The sequence below is a fragment of the Pongo pygmaeus genome, chromosome 4, assembly GCF_028885625.2.
Source record: "Pongo pygmaeus isolate AG05252 chromosome 4, NHGRI_mPonPyg2-v2.0_pri, whole genome shotgun sequence".
In the NCBI taxonomy this organism is placed as follows: Eukaryota; Metazoa; Chordata; class Mammalia; order Primates; family Hominidae; genus Pongo; species Pongo pygmaeus.
This window is the reverse complement of record NC_072377.2, coordinates 17,087,719-17,100,654: the sequence shown is the minus strand read 5'-3', so window position 1 is coordinate 17,100,654 and position 12,936 is coordinate 17,087,719. Positions and strand designations below refer to the sequence as shown.

General features: G+C 45.2%; 1 protein-coding gene across 2 annotated transcripts in view; it reads left to right on the top strand.

Annotated features, from left to right (window-relative positions):
• Positions 1–12,936, top strand: part of MYO10 (myosin X) — a 268,244-nt gene that overhangs the window by 230,377 nt on the left and 24,931 nt on the right. For both annotated transcript variants that reach the window (XM_054489918.2, XM_063664676.1), the window contains 5 exons: positions 743–976; positions 1,313–1,358; positions 2,064–2,939; positions 4,313–4,436; positions 8,959–9,202. In XM_054489918.2, coding sequence (XP_054345893.1) covers positions 743–976; positions 1,313–1,358; positions 2,064–2,939; positions 4,313–4,436; positions 8,959–9,202 — 1,524 coding nt within the window. The remainder of the gene's footprint in view (positions 1–742; positions 977–1,312; positions 1,359–2,063; positions 2,940–4,312; positions 4,437–8,958; positions 9,203–12,936) is intronic.

Below are 12,936 nucleotides of genomic sequence, written 5' to 3'. Positions count from 1 at the left end.
GGTGACTTCTTTTTTTGTTGTTTTTTTTTTGAGACAGAGTCTCGCTCGGTCGTCTGGCTGGAGTGCAATGGTGCAATCTCAGCCCACTGCAACTTCCGCCTCCCGGGTTCAAGTGTTTCTCCTGCCTCGACCTCCCAAGTAGCTGAGACTATAGGTGCATGCCACCACGCCTGGCTAATTTTTGTATTTTTAGTAGAGACAGGGTTTCACCATGTTGGCCAGGATGGTCTCGATCTCTTGACCTTCGTGATCCATCCGCCTGCCTCGGCTTCCCAAAATGCTGGGATTACAGGCATGAGCCACCGCACCTGGCCTGAGGCAACTCTCTTCATGTGCGTTTTAGTTCCGTCCACTATGCCCGTGAAACGCTACATGTTACATTTTCTGAAGCACAAAGCTGTCCTGCTGTGATGATTTTTTTCATATGAACAGGAGAATATATCAGATCTCTTTGGGAACTATTTACCCAACTTTCTGCCAAGACTACTTAAAGCCAACATGAGGGGTTATGTGTTTATTTAGCCGAGATAGTGGTAGGCTTCTTACTTTAGTTTTGTTTGTTGTTATTTCTTTGTTTTTCTTCTGTTTTGTTTTGACCAAAGGGGCCTCCTTGTTCTCTCCAGTTTCCATAATGAGAGTATCATTCTAAAACTGGGTCCTCTTTTGTCTCGTAGCTTGATGTGAGCTCATTTGAATAGCTCATTACTTCAATGCCGATTCTCTTGTTTTCTTTCATTTTCAGAAAACAATACAGAAAGGTCCTTTATTGTGTGGTGATAATACAGAAGAATTACAGAGCATTCCTTCTGAGGAGGAGATTTTTGCACCTGAAAAAGGCAGCCGTAGTTTTCCAGAAGCAACTCAGAGGTCAGATTGCTCGTAGAGTTTACAGACAATTGCTGGCAGAGAAAAGGGAGCAAGAAGAAAAGAAGAAACAGGAAGAGGAAGAAAAGAAGAAACGGGAGGAAGAAGAAAGGTACAGTACCTTTCTTGCTGGGATGAAACAAAAGGATACATTTTGAGTGCTATGCTCGGGATCTGTCTGTGCGGCCAGAAATCCCAGCAGATGCCCCAGAACCTACAATTTGAAACAGTAACTCTTGGTGGCTAGAATATAAAATTCCTTGGCAGCATTAAAGACCCAGTTCTGTGAATATTTTTATTCATACAGAATAAATCCACGGCCAGAGGAAGGGACTCTGTCTTTCATGCTTTCTGTCTTTGGCAAAGCTGTTTTAAAAAGGTAGATCTCTCTGAAAAGTGGTTCTAGGGTTATTGTTGTTGATTTTCACTTTTTCTCTACTATTTTTAGAGAAAGAGAGAGAGAGCGAAGAGAAGCCGAGCTCCGCGCCCAGCAGGTAATGAGTGCAGTGACAACTTAGCCTCTCGTGTTTCTACTTCCCTTCCACTTCTAACGCTTGGACTCTAGGAATCAAAACTGCATTAAAGTAGAAAGATAACAGGAAGAACAATTTAAGAGGATGTGTTTATGATGCAATTTCTGACCCATTACATTTGGGTAAAGTGTAGTGAATGGCTGAGGTTTCAGTGTGCATCACAAGAGTATAATTTCTCTAAATCAGTATAACCAGCGTGTTAGTTTGCTAGGCCCACCACAGCCAAGTACCACAGACTGGTGGATTGAACAGTGGAAATTGATTTTCTCCCAGCTCTGGAGGCCGGAACTGCGAGATCAAGGTATCCTCAGGTTTGATGTCTTCTGAGGCCCCTCCCCTTGGCTTGCAGGTGGCTGTCTGTCCAGTGTGTCCTCACGCAGCCTTTTTTCTCTGTGTGACCTAGTCTTCTGTTCCCAAAAGGACACCAGTCATCTTGGATTAGGGCCCACCCTAGTGAACTCATTTTAACTTAGTCACCCCTTTAAAAGCCGTATCTCCAAATGCAGTCACATTCTGCAGTATTGGGGGTTAGGACTTCAACCTATAGACTTTATGGGGACGCAGTCCAACTCATAATGACCATATTTCATCCTGGTTGCAAAGTGGGAGCTATGCTTGGACTTTTGTACTGAAGCCTTCTGAAATCTCCCTTCTGCTTCTGTCCAGGAAGAAGAAATGAGGAAGCAGCAAGAACTCGAAGCCTTGCAGGAGAGCCAGAAGGAAGCTGAACTGACCCGTGAACTGGAGAAACAGAAGGAAAACAAGCAGGTGGAAGAGATCCTCCGTCTGGAGAAAGAAATCGAGGACCTGCAGCGCATGAAGGAGCAGCAGGAGCTGTCGCTGACCGAGGCTTCCCTGCAGAAGCTGCAGGAGCGGCGGGACCAGGAGCTCCGCAGGCTGGAGGAGGAAGCGTGCAGGGCGGCCCAGGAGTTCCTTGAGTCCCTCAATTTCGACGAGATCGACGAGTGTGTCCGGAATATCGAGCGGTCCCTGTCGGTGGGTAGCGAATTTTCCAGCGAGCTGGCTGCGAGCGCATGCGAGGAGAAGCCCAACTTCAACTTCAGCCAGCCCTACCCGGAGGAAGAGGTCGATGAGGGCTTCGAAGCCGACGACGACGCCTTCAAGGACTCCCCCAACCCCAGCGAGCACGGCCACTCAGATCAGCGAACGAGTGGCATCCGGACCAGCGACGACTCTTCAGAGGAGGACCCATACATGAACGACACGGTGGTGCCCACCAGCCCCAGTGCGGACAGCACGGTGCTTCTCGCCCCATCAGTGCAGGACTCTGGGAGCCTACACAACTCCTCCAGTGGTGAGTCCACCTACTGCATGCCCCAAAATGCTGGGGACCTGCCCTCCCCAGATGGCGACTATGACTACGACCAGGATGACTATGAGGATGGTGCCATCACTTCCGGCAGCAGCGTGACCTTCTCCAACTCCTGTGGCAGCCAGTGGTCCCCCGACTACCGCTGCTCTGTGGGAACCTACAACAGCTCAGGTGCCTACCGGTTCAGCTCTGAGGGGGCGCAGTCCTCGGTGAGTACCTGCCTGGCATGTCCCAGTGAAATAGGTGGCTGGTCACACCCACCCCTGTTGCATCCTCGAGTTGAATGAAGATAGCCATAAGATATCTGTGCAAAGATTGCAGAGTTGTGGTTTTAGAGATCAGCTTAAACCTTTTTCTTATTCCGTAAGCCAATTGCATTCATAAGTAGAACTTTGATGTGCCTGTTTCAGTTTTGGCACAAAGCCCAGAGCTGAACTGTGCCCAAGACTTGAGAAAACTGGCTATTTATTTATTTATTGTTGTTGTTGTTGTTTTTGAGGTGGAGTCTTCTCTGTCACCCAGGCTGGAGTGCATTGGCAGGATCTCGGCTCACTGCAGTCCCCACCTCCCGGGTTCAAGCTATTCTCCTGCCTCAGCCTCCTGAATAGCTGGGATTACAGATGCCCGCCAGCACACCCGTCTAATTTTTGTATTTTTAGTAGAGATGGTGTTTTACCATGTTGACCAGGCTGCTTTTGAACTCCTGACCTCAGGTGATCCACCTGCCTCGGTTGCTGGGATTACAGGCGTGAGCCACCATGCCCGGCCGAAAACTGGCTTTTTAAATGGAGCTTTTGTTTATTTTATTTTATTTCTTCCTTCCCTTTTTTTATAATTTGAATGGAACTTTTAGCTTTGCCGTGCTGCGTTAGGAAATGAAGACACACCCTAAACTGGAACAAGACTTGGCAGGGGTGAATTGGCAAACTTTCCTTACACTAACTTCACAACCCGAACCACACGATGTGATTTCTTGTAGTGGCTGTAAAGGAAGAAGCTGCAGGGCTTAAATGCACTCTTTCCAGTTTCTGGATTTATCTGTAGTTTACTTTTATTTTGTCGCTTTGGTCTTGCATTGAATGTTCTCTTAACTTTCAAAGATTTGAAAATATATTTAACATAGTAATTCAGAGGGGGTTAACTCTTGCATGGTTTGATTAAAATTATAGCCTTAAAAAGCATTGTTAGTTTTAGGGCAGATAGCCTTTGGATTCAAGTATATCTTGTCTTTCATGTATCAATTCAACTGACCATTTGACCTTAAAAGTTGGTATTTTTAATTCTGAATTATTTGTGTGCTACCGTAAATCAGGCGTATTGCTTCTTTATCAGTTGTTTTTTTCTTTTTTCTTTCTTTTTTTTTTTTGAGATGGAGTCTTGCTCTGTCGCCCAGGCTGGAGTGCAGTGGCGTGATCTCTGCTCACTGCAGTCACTGCCTCCTGGGTTCGAGTGATTCTCCTGACTCAGCCTCTCGAGTAGCTGTGTTTCTGTATTTTTTTCAATGATGATACATGCTGGGTATCTTCGTGGCTTGCTTTGTGACCTTTTCCCTCACCATTGGCTTCTCTCTCTCTCGGTCCAGTTTGAAGATAGTGAAGAGGACTTTGATTCCAGGTTTGATACAGACGATGAGCTTTCGTACCGGCGTGACTCTGTGTACAGCTGTGTCACTCTGCCATATTTCCACAGCTTTCTGTACATGAAAGGTATGACTGCAGCTGCCGTGGAGTCTGGGTTAGGGGGAGAGCGAGGTGTTATTTTATCCGGGCTGATGGATGGGGGTGGGAAATAACGGAGGTGTTATTGTATCTGGGCTGATGGATGGGGACTGGGAAAGTCATTCTACCTACCCTTACCTCGGTGTTGGGCCACTTAGATGAATGAAGGGACGCCTTGTCATGTTGGTGTGACACGGGTGATGTGGTCCTACCAGCATGAACACAGCTGTGACTCCCCTGGTTTGGTGCAGAGTGGCAGGACAAAGTATTTGCAACCACTGCCTCCATTATCAGTCCTTCTCCCCTCTGTCTCTCCCTGTCTCGTTTTCCTTTCTTAGCTCTTTCTTCATCCTTCTTCTATTTTCTCTCCCTCTCTCTCCCACTTTCTCTTTCACTGTCTCCTTCTCTGTCTCTGTCTCATTGCTCTCTCTCACATATGCAGACATACAAACCAATGTATGTGTTGCTGCTGCTGCTGGAATTGGTCGAGACCCATTCTCATGATAAACTGCATGTTCTCTCCTGCCAGGGATATTAGAGAGCCTAAAAGGATGTGCTATACATGGGAGAAAGTGAGGTCTCACTGAGGTCCACTGCTCGCTTGAACTGCTCACCATACCTACTTCATCATGAGCATTTGCATTGTATGCTTTGATTGTTACTAACCTTTGAATATACTTTGCTGAACCTTAACACTTAGGGGCTTTGACTCACGCTCCTTTTGGAAAATTATTTACTATTTATGTATCTATTTATTTAGGTATTTATTTAAGACAGGGTCTTGCTCTGTTACCCAAGCTAGAGGGCAGTGGTGTGGTCATGGCTCACTGCAGCCTCGAACTCAGGTTCAAGCCATCTTCCTGCCGCAGCCTTCTTAGAAGCTAGGACTGCAGGCACACACCATCATGCCAGGCTAATTTTTTATAGAGATGGAATCTCACTGTGTTGCCCAGGCTGGTCTCCAACTCTTGGCCTCAAGCAGTCCTCCCACCTTGGCCTCCCAAAGTGCAGGAATTGCAGGCATAAGCCACCATGCCTGGCCAGAAAATTATTTCATTATTTAATTGGGACCTTGTATTTATGCTTTGTTCCTGTACTTGACTCTGACTCGTAACTCAGTGACAGGGATAATAAGAAACCATAATCATCACCAATTTTGGGCAGGAGTTTTACGTGGATGGTTAAAAAGAAGGGACCGTCCTGTTTCTCGCATGGACCTAGACTGGAGAGAGGAGAGAGTCGAGAACGTGGGGATGGACAGGGATATGAGAACCTTCCTCCCCAGGTCTCCTTTTCTTGCTTTCTCCCATCTTTGATTTTTAAATTTGTCTTCTCCTTCCCTTTTCTTCACTTTCCTTTTTACTGCCATCTTTCTTCATTTACATTTACATTTTCTTTTTTTTGTCTTCACCACCATGAAAACCTTTTTTTTTGAGACAGGATCTTGCTCTGTTGCCCAGGCTGGAGTGCAATGGCACAATCTTGGCTCACTGCAGCCTCCGCCCCCCGGGTTCAAGTGATTCTCCTGCCTCAGCCTCCTGAGTAGCTGGGATTACAGGCACGCACCAATGCCCAGCTAATTTTTGTATTTTTAGTAGAGACGGGATTTCACCATGTCGGCCAGGCTGGTCTCGAACTCCTGACCTTGTGATCTGCCCACCTTAGCCTCCCAAAGTGCTGGGATTACAGGAGTGAGCCACCGCACCCAGCCATGAAAACCCTTTTATTCAATTTTCCCTTCTTTCTTTCTGTGCTTCTCTTTTCTATTAGCTTCTTTACCTTTTTTTCCATGTCTTTCCTTTTGTTGTCTTCAATATTTTTTTTCTGTTTTCTTCACTTATGGCTTTGCTTGCTGGATTCCTTTTTTGCTTCACCTGCTCCTCTTAGAAAACATGGGTCTAGTGACGACTATCAGTCATTTGCCTTTCAGAGTTCTGCCATCCTCAGCTTTGGGGCCCCACAGTGCTCATGAAACCCCTAGAAGGTTTGGTTTAGGGGAGACTTTTAGTAGGACTGTTGGAATGCAAAACATCGAGGGTGATGTAGGCAGCACTGGAACACCTGACAAAGGAAAAAATGTCATTGCGAATCAGAACCTAATGATCCAAGGCTATGATCTAAGTATTTAATCATAGCATCTTAAGATTTTCTCAGTTAGAAATCATCTTAACTGTTTTTACTAATATATAATTCCCATTCCTCAATTTTTGATTCCCTAAGTTAATTTGAAAATTCTCTTCAATATTCCTCTTATTTTTAATGTATGGCATTGATTTTTTTTTTTTTTTTTTTTTTTTTTGAGACAGAGTCTCGCTCTGTCACCCAGGCTGGAGTGCAGTGGTGCGAACTTGGCTCACCACAACTGCCGCCTCCCGGGTTCGAGCTATTCTTCTGGCTCAGCCTCCTGAGTAGCTGGGATTACAGGTGCGCGCCACCACGCCTGACTAATTTTTGTATTTTGAGTAGAGACGGGGTTTCACCATGTTGGCCAGGCTGGTCTTGAACTCTTGACCTTGTGATCCACCCGCCTCAGCCTCCCAAAGTGCTGGGATTACAGGCGTGAGACACCACGCCCAGCAGCATTGATTTATTATACAGTTACTGGATTAAAACCAGTAAGAGTAGGAAAAAAGTAAAGATACATTCAAAGTATTAAAATCAGGGTCAAAGAAGTTAAATGGGTGAGTTTTCGGCATCTCTTAATAAAGCTATTTTGTAAATGCAGCATCATTTAATATTTAATAAAACTTTAATTAAAGCCAAAAAGTTTCAGAGCAACTAATGAATGAAAAAGAAAATCTAATCACCAGTTTATATTTTATGGGCATAAATAAGTTCTTAAAACCAAATAACCTACTAAAGATGTTTGCAATTAGGAAATTACAGCATTAAGTAGATTCTCTAAGTGATGAATTATCAAGAGAGGGCCTGGAATTGCAAAGGGAGGGCCAAGAGTGAGTGCTATCGATAACAGAACAACAGATTAAATAAACTAATGGTGAGGGCTGTTGTGATGACTGTTCTAATCTTCGAAACAACTGTGAATAAGCTTTATCATTTAACAACAACAAGATAATAACTTTGCACAATTTTCCTCCAGGCTTGTTTTGAGAAACCCAGATTAAAGTCACAAATCAAAACACTAATAATGTTTCATTCTGGTAGCCCTTGGCAAGTTTGCCGTATGTTAGGACACAGCTCTGCAGCTTGGCACAATTACCAAAGATGTCTCAGCTAGATGAGCAGGGGCCTCTTGGACAAAAGGAGGGAGAGGAGTCTAGAAAGTTCAGTGAAGCAAGTGCACTGTCTGGTTTTCACACACTGAACGCATAAAAGGATAGGATTATACTTACTTTAAATATCCCATGTTTAAATGACCCTTATTTTCATTACTGGTTGGTCAAAAGAAAATAATGTGTGGACAGTCTTATAATAACAGATGTGTGTAAGATGTTGATCTTGAGCAGGTTGGGGAATCTGGAATACAAAATTATCCTCCTGGAAGAGCATAGCAAGATTTTTTTATCCTATGAAAGATAACATCTGTATGTTTCAGTTCAAATCTTAGTGTAGTTTGTACTCTTGCTTTTTTTTTTTTCGTAGTCTCAGTCTTATACCTGTAAACCATTTTCAGATGATGCTTTTCTTTGAAAAGATGTTTTTCTCCAAAAAGCCATATTGTCTTTACCTATCTAAGTTGAACTTTATCAGTCAGTCCTGGAATCACTGATAATTCTTGTTCGCACATTGACCAAATATGGAAGGAAATGGGTAAACTTTGTTTATTTTTTGAGACGGAGTCTCACTCTGTCACCCAGGCTGGAGTCTAGTGGTACAATCTCGGCTCACTGCAACCTCCTCCTCCTGGGTTCAAGCGATTGTCCCGCCCCAGCCTCCCAAGTAGCTGGGATTGCAGGCACGAAACCACCACGTCCACCTAGGTTTTGTATTTTTAGTAGAGACAGGGTTTTATCATGTTGGCCAGGCTGGTCTCGAACCCCTGACCTCAAATGATCCACCTGCCTCGGCCTCCCAAAGTGCTGGGATTACAGGCATGAGCCACCGCTCCTGGCCCAAAAAACGGGTAAAGAAACTGGTAAACTTTGACACCATGTTAAAATAATTTTCCCTCTCTGGGGCATTTGGAGATAAGCCTGATCCATACATAGGGACATGGTTCTCACCCTTGGCTTTGGTCAAGTTCATTACTTGCTGTCAGTTCATTACTTGCTTTTCTATTGGCTCCTTTCAAAGCTTTCTCAGCTAAGTGAGCAGGAACTCCTTTGGATAGAAGGATTCTCGTGTAATCTAGCCCAGCTGGTGTGACATCTGTGTGGTGCCCCCAGACATGAGCTAGCAGTGCCACTCCTCACTGAGGGGGTCTCTGCGGTGCTACAGCTGGGGCAGAGTCTAAGCTCGGCTAGACCTTAACACCTGCTATGCATGTTGTTGTCATCCAATTTGACTGACTTTTCTTTCATCCCTCTCTACCCAATCTTGCGGGGAACAGGTGGCTTGATGAACTCTTGGAAGCGCCGCTGGTGCGTCCTCAAGGATGAAACCTTCTTGTGGTTCCGCTCCAAGCAGGAGGCCCTCAAGCAAGGCTGGCTCCACAAAAAAGGTGGGGGCTCCTCCACGCTGTCCAGGAGAAATTGGAAGAAGCGCTGGTTTGTCCTCCGCCAGTCCAAGCTGATGTACTTTGAAAACGACAGCGAGGAGAAGCTCAAGGGCACCGTGGAAGTGCGAACGGCAAAGTAGGTTGCTAAGCCTGGCTGTGGCCCGATAGGTTGCTCGATGGTTTACGCTGGTGGTCACAGAGCCACGCTGTGCAAGTTCCTTGCAGCGGCAGTAGCCTGTAGTAGGTGTCCTGATAATTCAGTTCAGTGGGTTAAATTACTAGGAATCTGGGAAGCAAGATTTAATCGGTGAGTACTTTGCTTTTTGTGATTACACTCAGACATGTGGCTGTCATTTGGAAGATGGCCAGCCAGTTGGACCTGGAAGTTGCCCGGTGGAAACGGAATTGTATGTGTGGAGGAAGAATGGTGTGAATTTGGAACAAGTGGCTGAGTCTTTTTATGGGTTAATGTATCACTTTCAATTCCTTACTCCAGCTGTTGCCAGCAGATAAATTAGCTAAATTAAAAGCAGACAGACTGGAGGAGTTTTCTGAAATGAATCACTTGTCTTCTGTTATACCAGTGTTGGTTATACTAGCCATCCCCATTCCCAGCAATGAGAGGAACAGGGCTGGTCTTCAAATCCAACATGCCCCCTTTGCTGCCACACCCTTATAGAACCAAAGCTTTGGACTATTGAGGGCCTATTATTTTTGTTAAAAGACTAAGTAATGTTTCCAGAAAATTGTTGGGAGTTACAGGCAGCTGGTTTTCTGGGGTAACTAGATACTAAGCCTAAAAACATGTTTGGGGATCACCTGTAGCCATACTCCACTCAAAACTGAGTGACCTCAAATATTTAGAAAAGTAGTAAAATAATCTTTGAGGTATCAAATTAATGCCTGAAGTCAGGAGCCTTAAAAGTAAAATGTTTCTAATCAGCCAGCATCCGCAACTTCAGAAAAGTTTTCATTGTAAAGTGGAAAGTTAAATGAGGAGAGGAAAGTCTTTTATGTATTTGATTGTAAGGGAAATCTCATGTCTCTGCAGACGGCAGAATATTGGACATTTCCAGGCTGTCCATTCGGAGTTCATGAGGTGCGGGAGTGCACTTGTGAGAATCCTGGGTCTGAATCCTGCAGGTGTTCACAGCAAGGCATGGTGGCTCTGTTGCCTCTGCCATCTTCTCTCAGCCTCACATACCATGATGTTCCTCATCTGTCTATAGATCGATTGATTGACTGACAGGGTCTCACTCCCATTGCCCAGGCTGGAGTGCAGTGACACGATCTCGGCTCACTGCAGCCTCAACTTCCTGGGCTCAGGTGATCCTCCCACCTCAGCCTCCCGGGTAGTTGGGACTATAGGTGTGTGCCACCACGCCAGGCTAATGTTTTGTATTATTAGTAGAGACGGGGTTTCGTAATGTTGCCCAGGCTGGTCTCAAACTCGTGGGCTCAAAGCCATCCGCCTGCCTTGGTCTCCCAAGTGCTGGGATTACGGCCATGATGTTTCTCTTTAATTATCCCATAGAAGGGGCCACAAGCACCAAGAAGCTGTGAGAGAGGGAGGCGTAGTATTGAATTTCACCAGAGTACATTGATGTGTGTTTCTTTTGCAACTCACTTTGTATGCTGCTTAATAAAAGCTCTATTCTCAGGTGCTTCATCAGAATTATACTGAGTTATGGACATGTTAGCTCTTATTCAGCCATTTCTGTCACCTCCTATAGAACAGGAACAGTGAGTTATTATTATGGAGAACTTCAATCATGGGCAAAAGTGGGTAGAAGAATATAATAAAACACAGACTTATTCCAGAGCTTTCGGTGGCTATCCACCCATGGCCAAGAGTGTTTCATCCACAGTTCTATCCAGTCCGCTTCCCCAACAAACTACCTTCTTTTATAGCAAGTCCCTATCATATAATTTCTTCTGTAAATATTTAGTATGCATTTAAACATTCCAATATATAATCACAATACCATTATCACGTTAAAAAAATAATGTTAGCTCCTAATATTATCCAAACTCCCAGTCATTGTTCAGATTTCTGCAGTGGCCTTATTTTTTTATTTTTATTTTTTTGAGACCGAGTCTCACTCTGTTGCCTAGGCTGGAGTGCAGTGGCACAACCTTGGCTCACTGCAACTTCTGCCTCCCCGGTTCAAGCGATTCTCCTGCCTCAGCCTCCTGAGTAGCTGGGATTACAGGTGCCTACCACCATGCCTGGCTAATTTTTGTATTTTTAGTAGAGACAGGGTTTCACATATTGGCCAGGCTGGTCTCGAACTCCTGACCTCAGGTGATCCGCACACCTCACACTCCCAAAGTGCTGGGATTACAGGCGTGAGCCACTGTGCCTGGCCTGCAGTTTCCTTGTAAGTGGAGGTGGTAGTGTTCCTGTTGGTTTGGGTTGGTTTTATAGTTACTTTCTTCAAGTCAGAATCCAAATGAGGTCTAGATGTTGTCACTGGTTTTTGGATCACTCAAGTCTCTTAATGTACAGATGCCCCCTCTGCCTTTCTTTCACTTGCTATTTGTAATGGAACATGTTAGCTCGCTTATCCCATGGTTTCTAGATTTCACCAACCCTACATGGGCACGTGTTTGAACGTGTTTCTCTCTACATTTATTTCTTGTGAATTGGTCATTAGACCTAGAGAGTGATTGAGTGCAGGTTTTCTTTCTGTTTAAGAGTGCTTCACTGGTGTTGGTATTGATTTCTGTTAAGAAGGCTTAGAGTAGCTGGTTGTCCTCTTGTGATATCAGCAATAGTTCTGATCATAATTTTTTTTTTTTTTTTTGAGACAGAGTCTCGCTCTGTCACCGAGGCTGGAGTGCAGTGGTACCATGTCGGCTCACTGCAACCTCTGCCTCCCGGGTTCAAGCGATTCTCCTACCTCAGCCTCCCGAGTAGCTGGGACTATAGGTGCGCGCTACCACGCCTGGCTAATTTTTGTATTTTTAGTAGAGATGGGATTTCACCATGTTGGCCAGGCTGGTCTCAAACTCCTGACCTGAAGTGATCCGCCTGCCTCGTCCTCCCAAAGTGCTGGGATTATAGGCGTGAGCCACCACGCTTGGCCCTGATCTTGATTTTTTAAAAAATATTTCATCTCAGTGATTCTAGCTATGAGGTCAGATAATACTTATTTTCTAACCAGACTATTTTAGTTTTCTTGCTGTAAAATACATGTTTTATTGAGAACATTTGTAGTTTTTTTTTTTTTTGAGACGGAGTCTCACTCTTTCGCCCAGGCTGGAGTGCAGTGGTGTGATCTCGGCTCACTGCAAGCTCCACCTCCTGGGTTCACGCCATTCTCCTGCCTCATCCTCCCGAGTAGCTGGGAGTACAGGCGCCTGCCACCTCGCCCAGCTAATTTTTGTATTTTTAGTAGAGATGGGGTTTCACTGTGTTAGCCAGGATGGTCTCGATCTCCTGACCTCGTGATCCGCCCGCCTCAGCCTCCCAAAGTGCTGGGATTACAGGCGTGAGCCACCGCACCCGGCCGAACATTTGCACTTCTTTAGTTATCACAGCAAGCTGGCTTTATGCCCCAAACCCTTCTTCATCAAACGTATTGCTATCTCTGGTCTGATCCTAACATCTGCTGCTGTTTTACCCTGACTTTGTTAACCTGGTTCACCAATTTTATTTCTCTAGTGTTGTTTAGGGAGGGTTGCAGATGAGATCAAGCTGGTATTGAGACCAGACACACCCAAATCCTGCGCCTCACTCCCAGCACCCCTCATGGAAATAATGTGCACATCTCAAGCAGAATTCAGACGCAGATGCCCTGGCCTTAAGCTGGGAGAGAGCTGTGATGAATTAGGGAAAGAGCTCACACCAGGCCAAGGTTGGCTTTT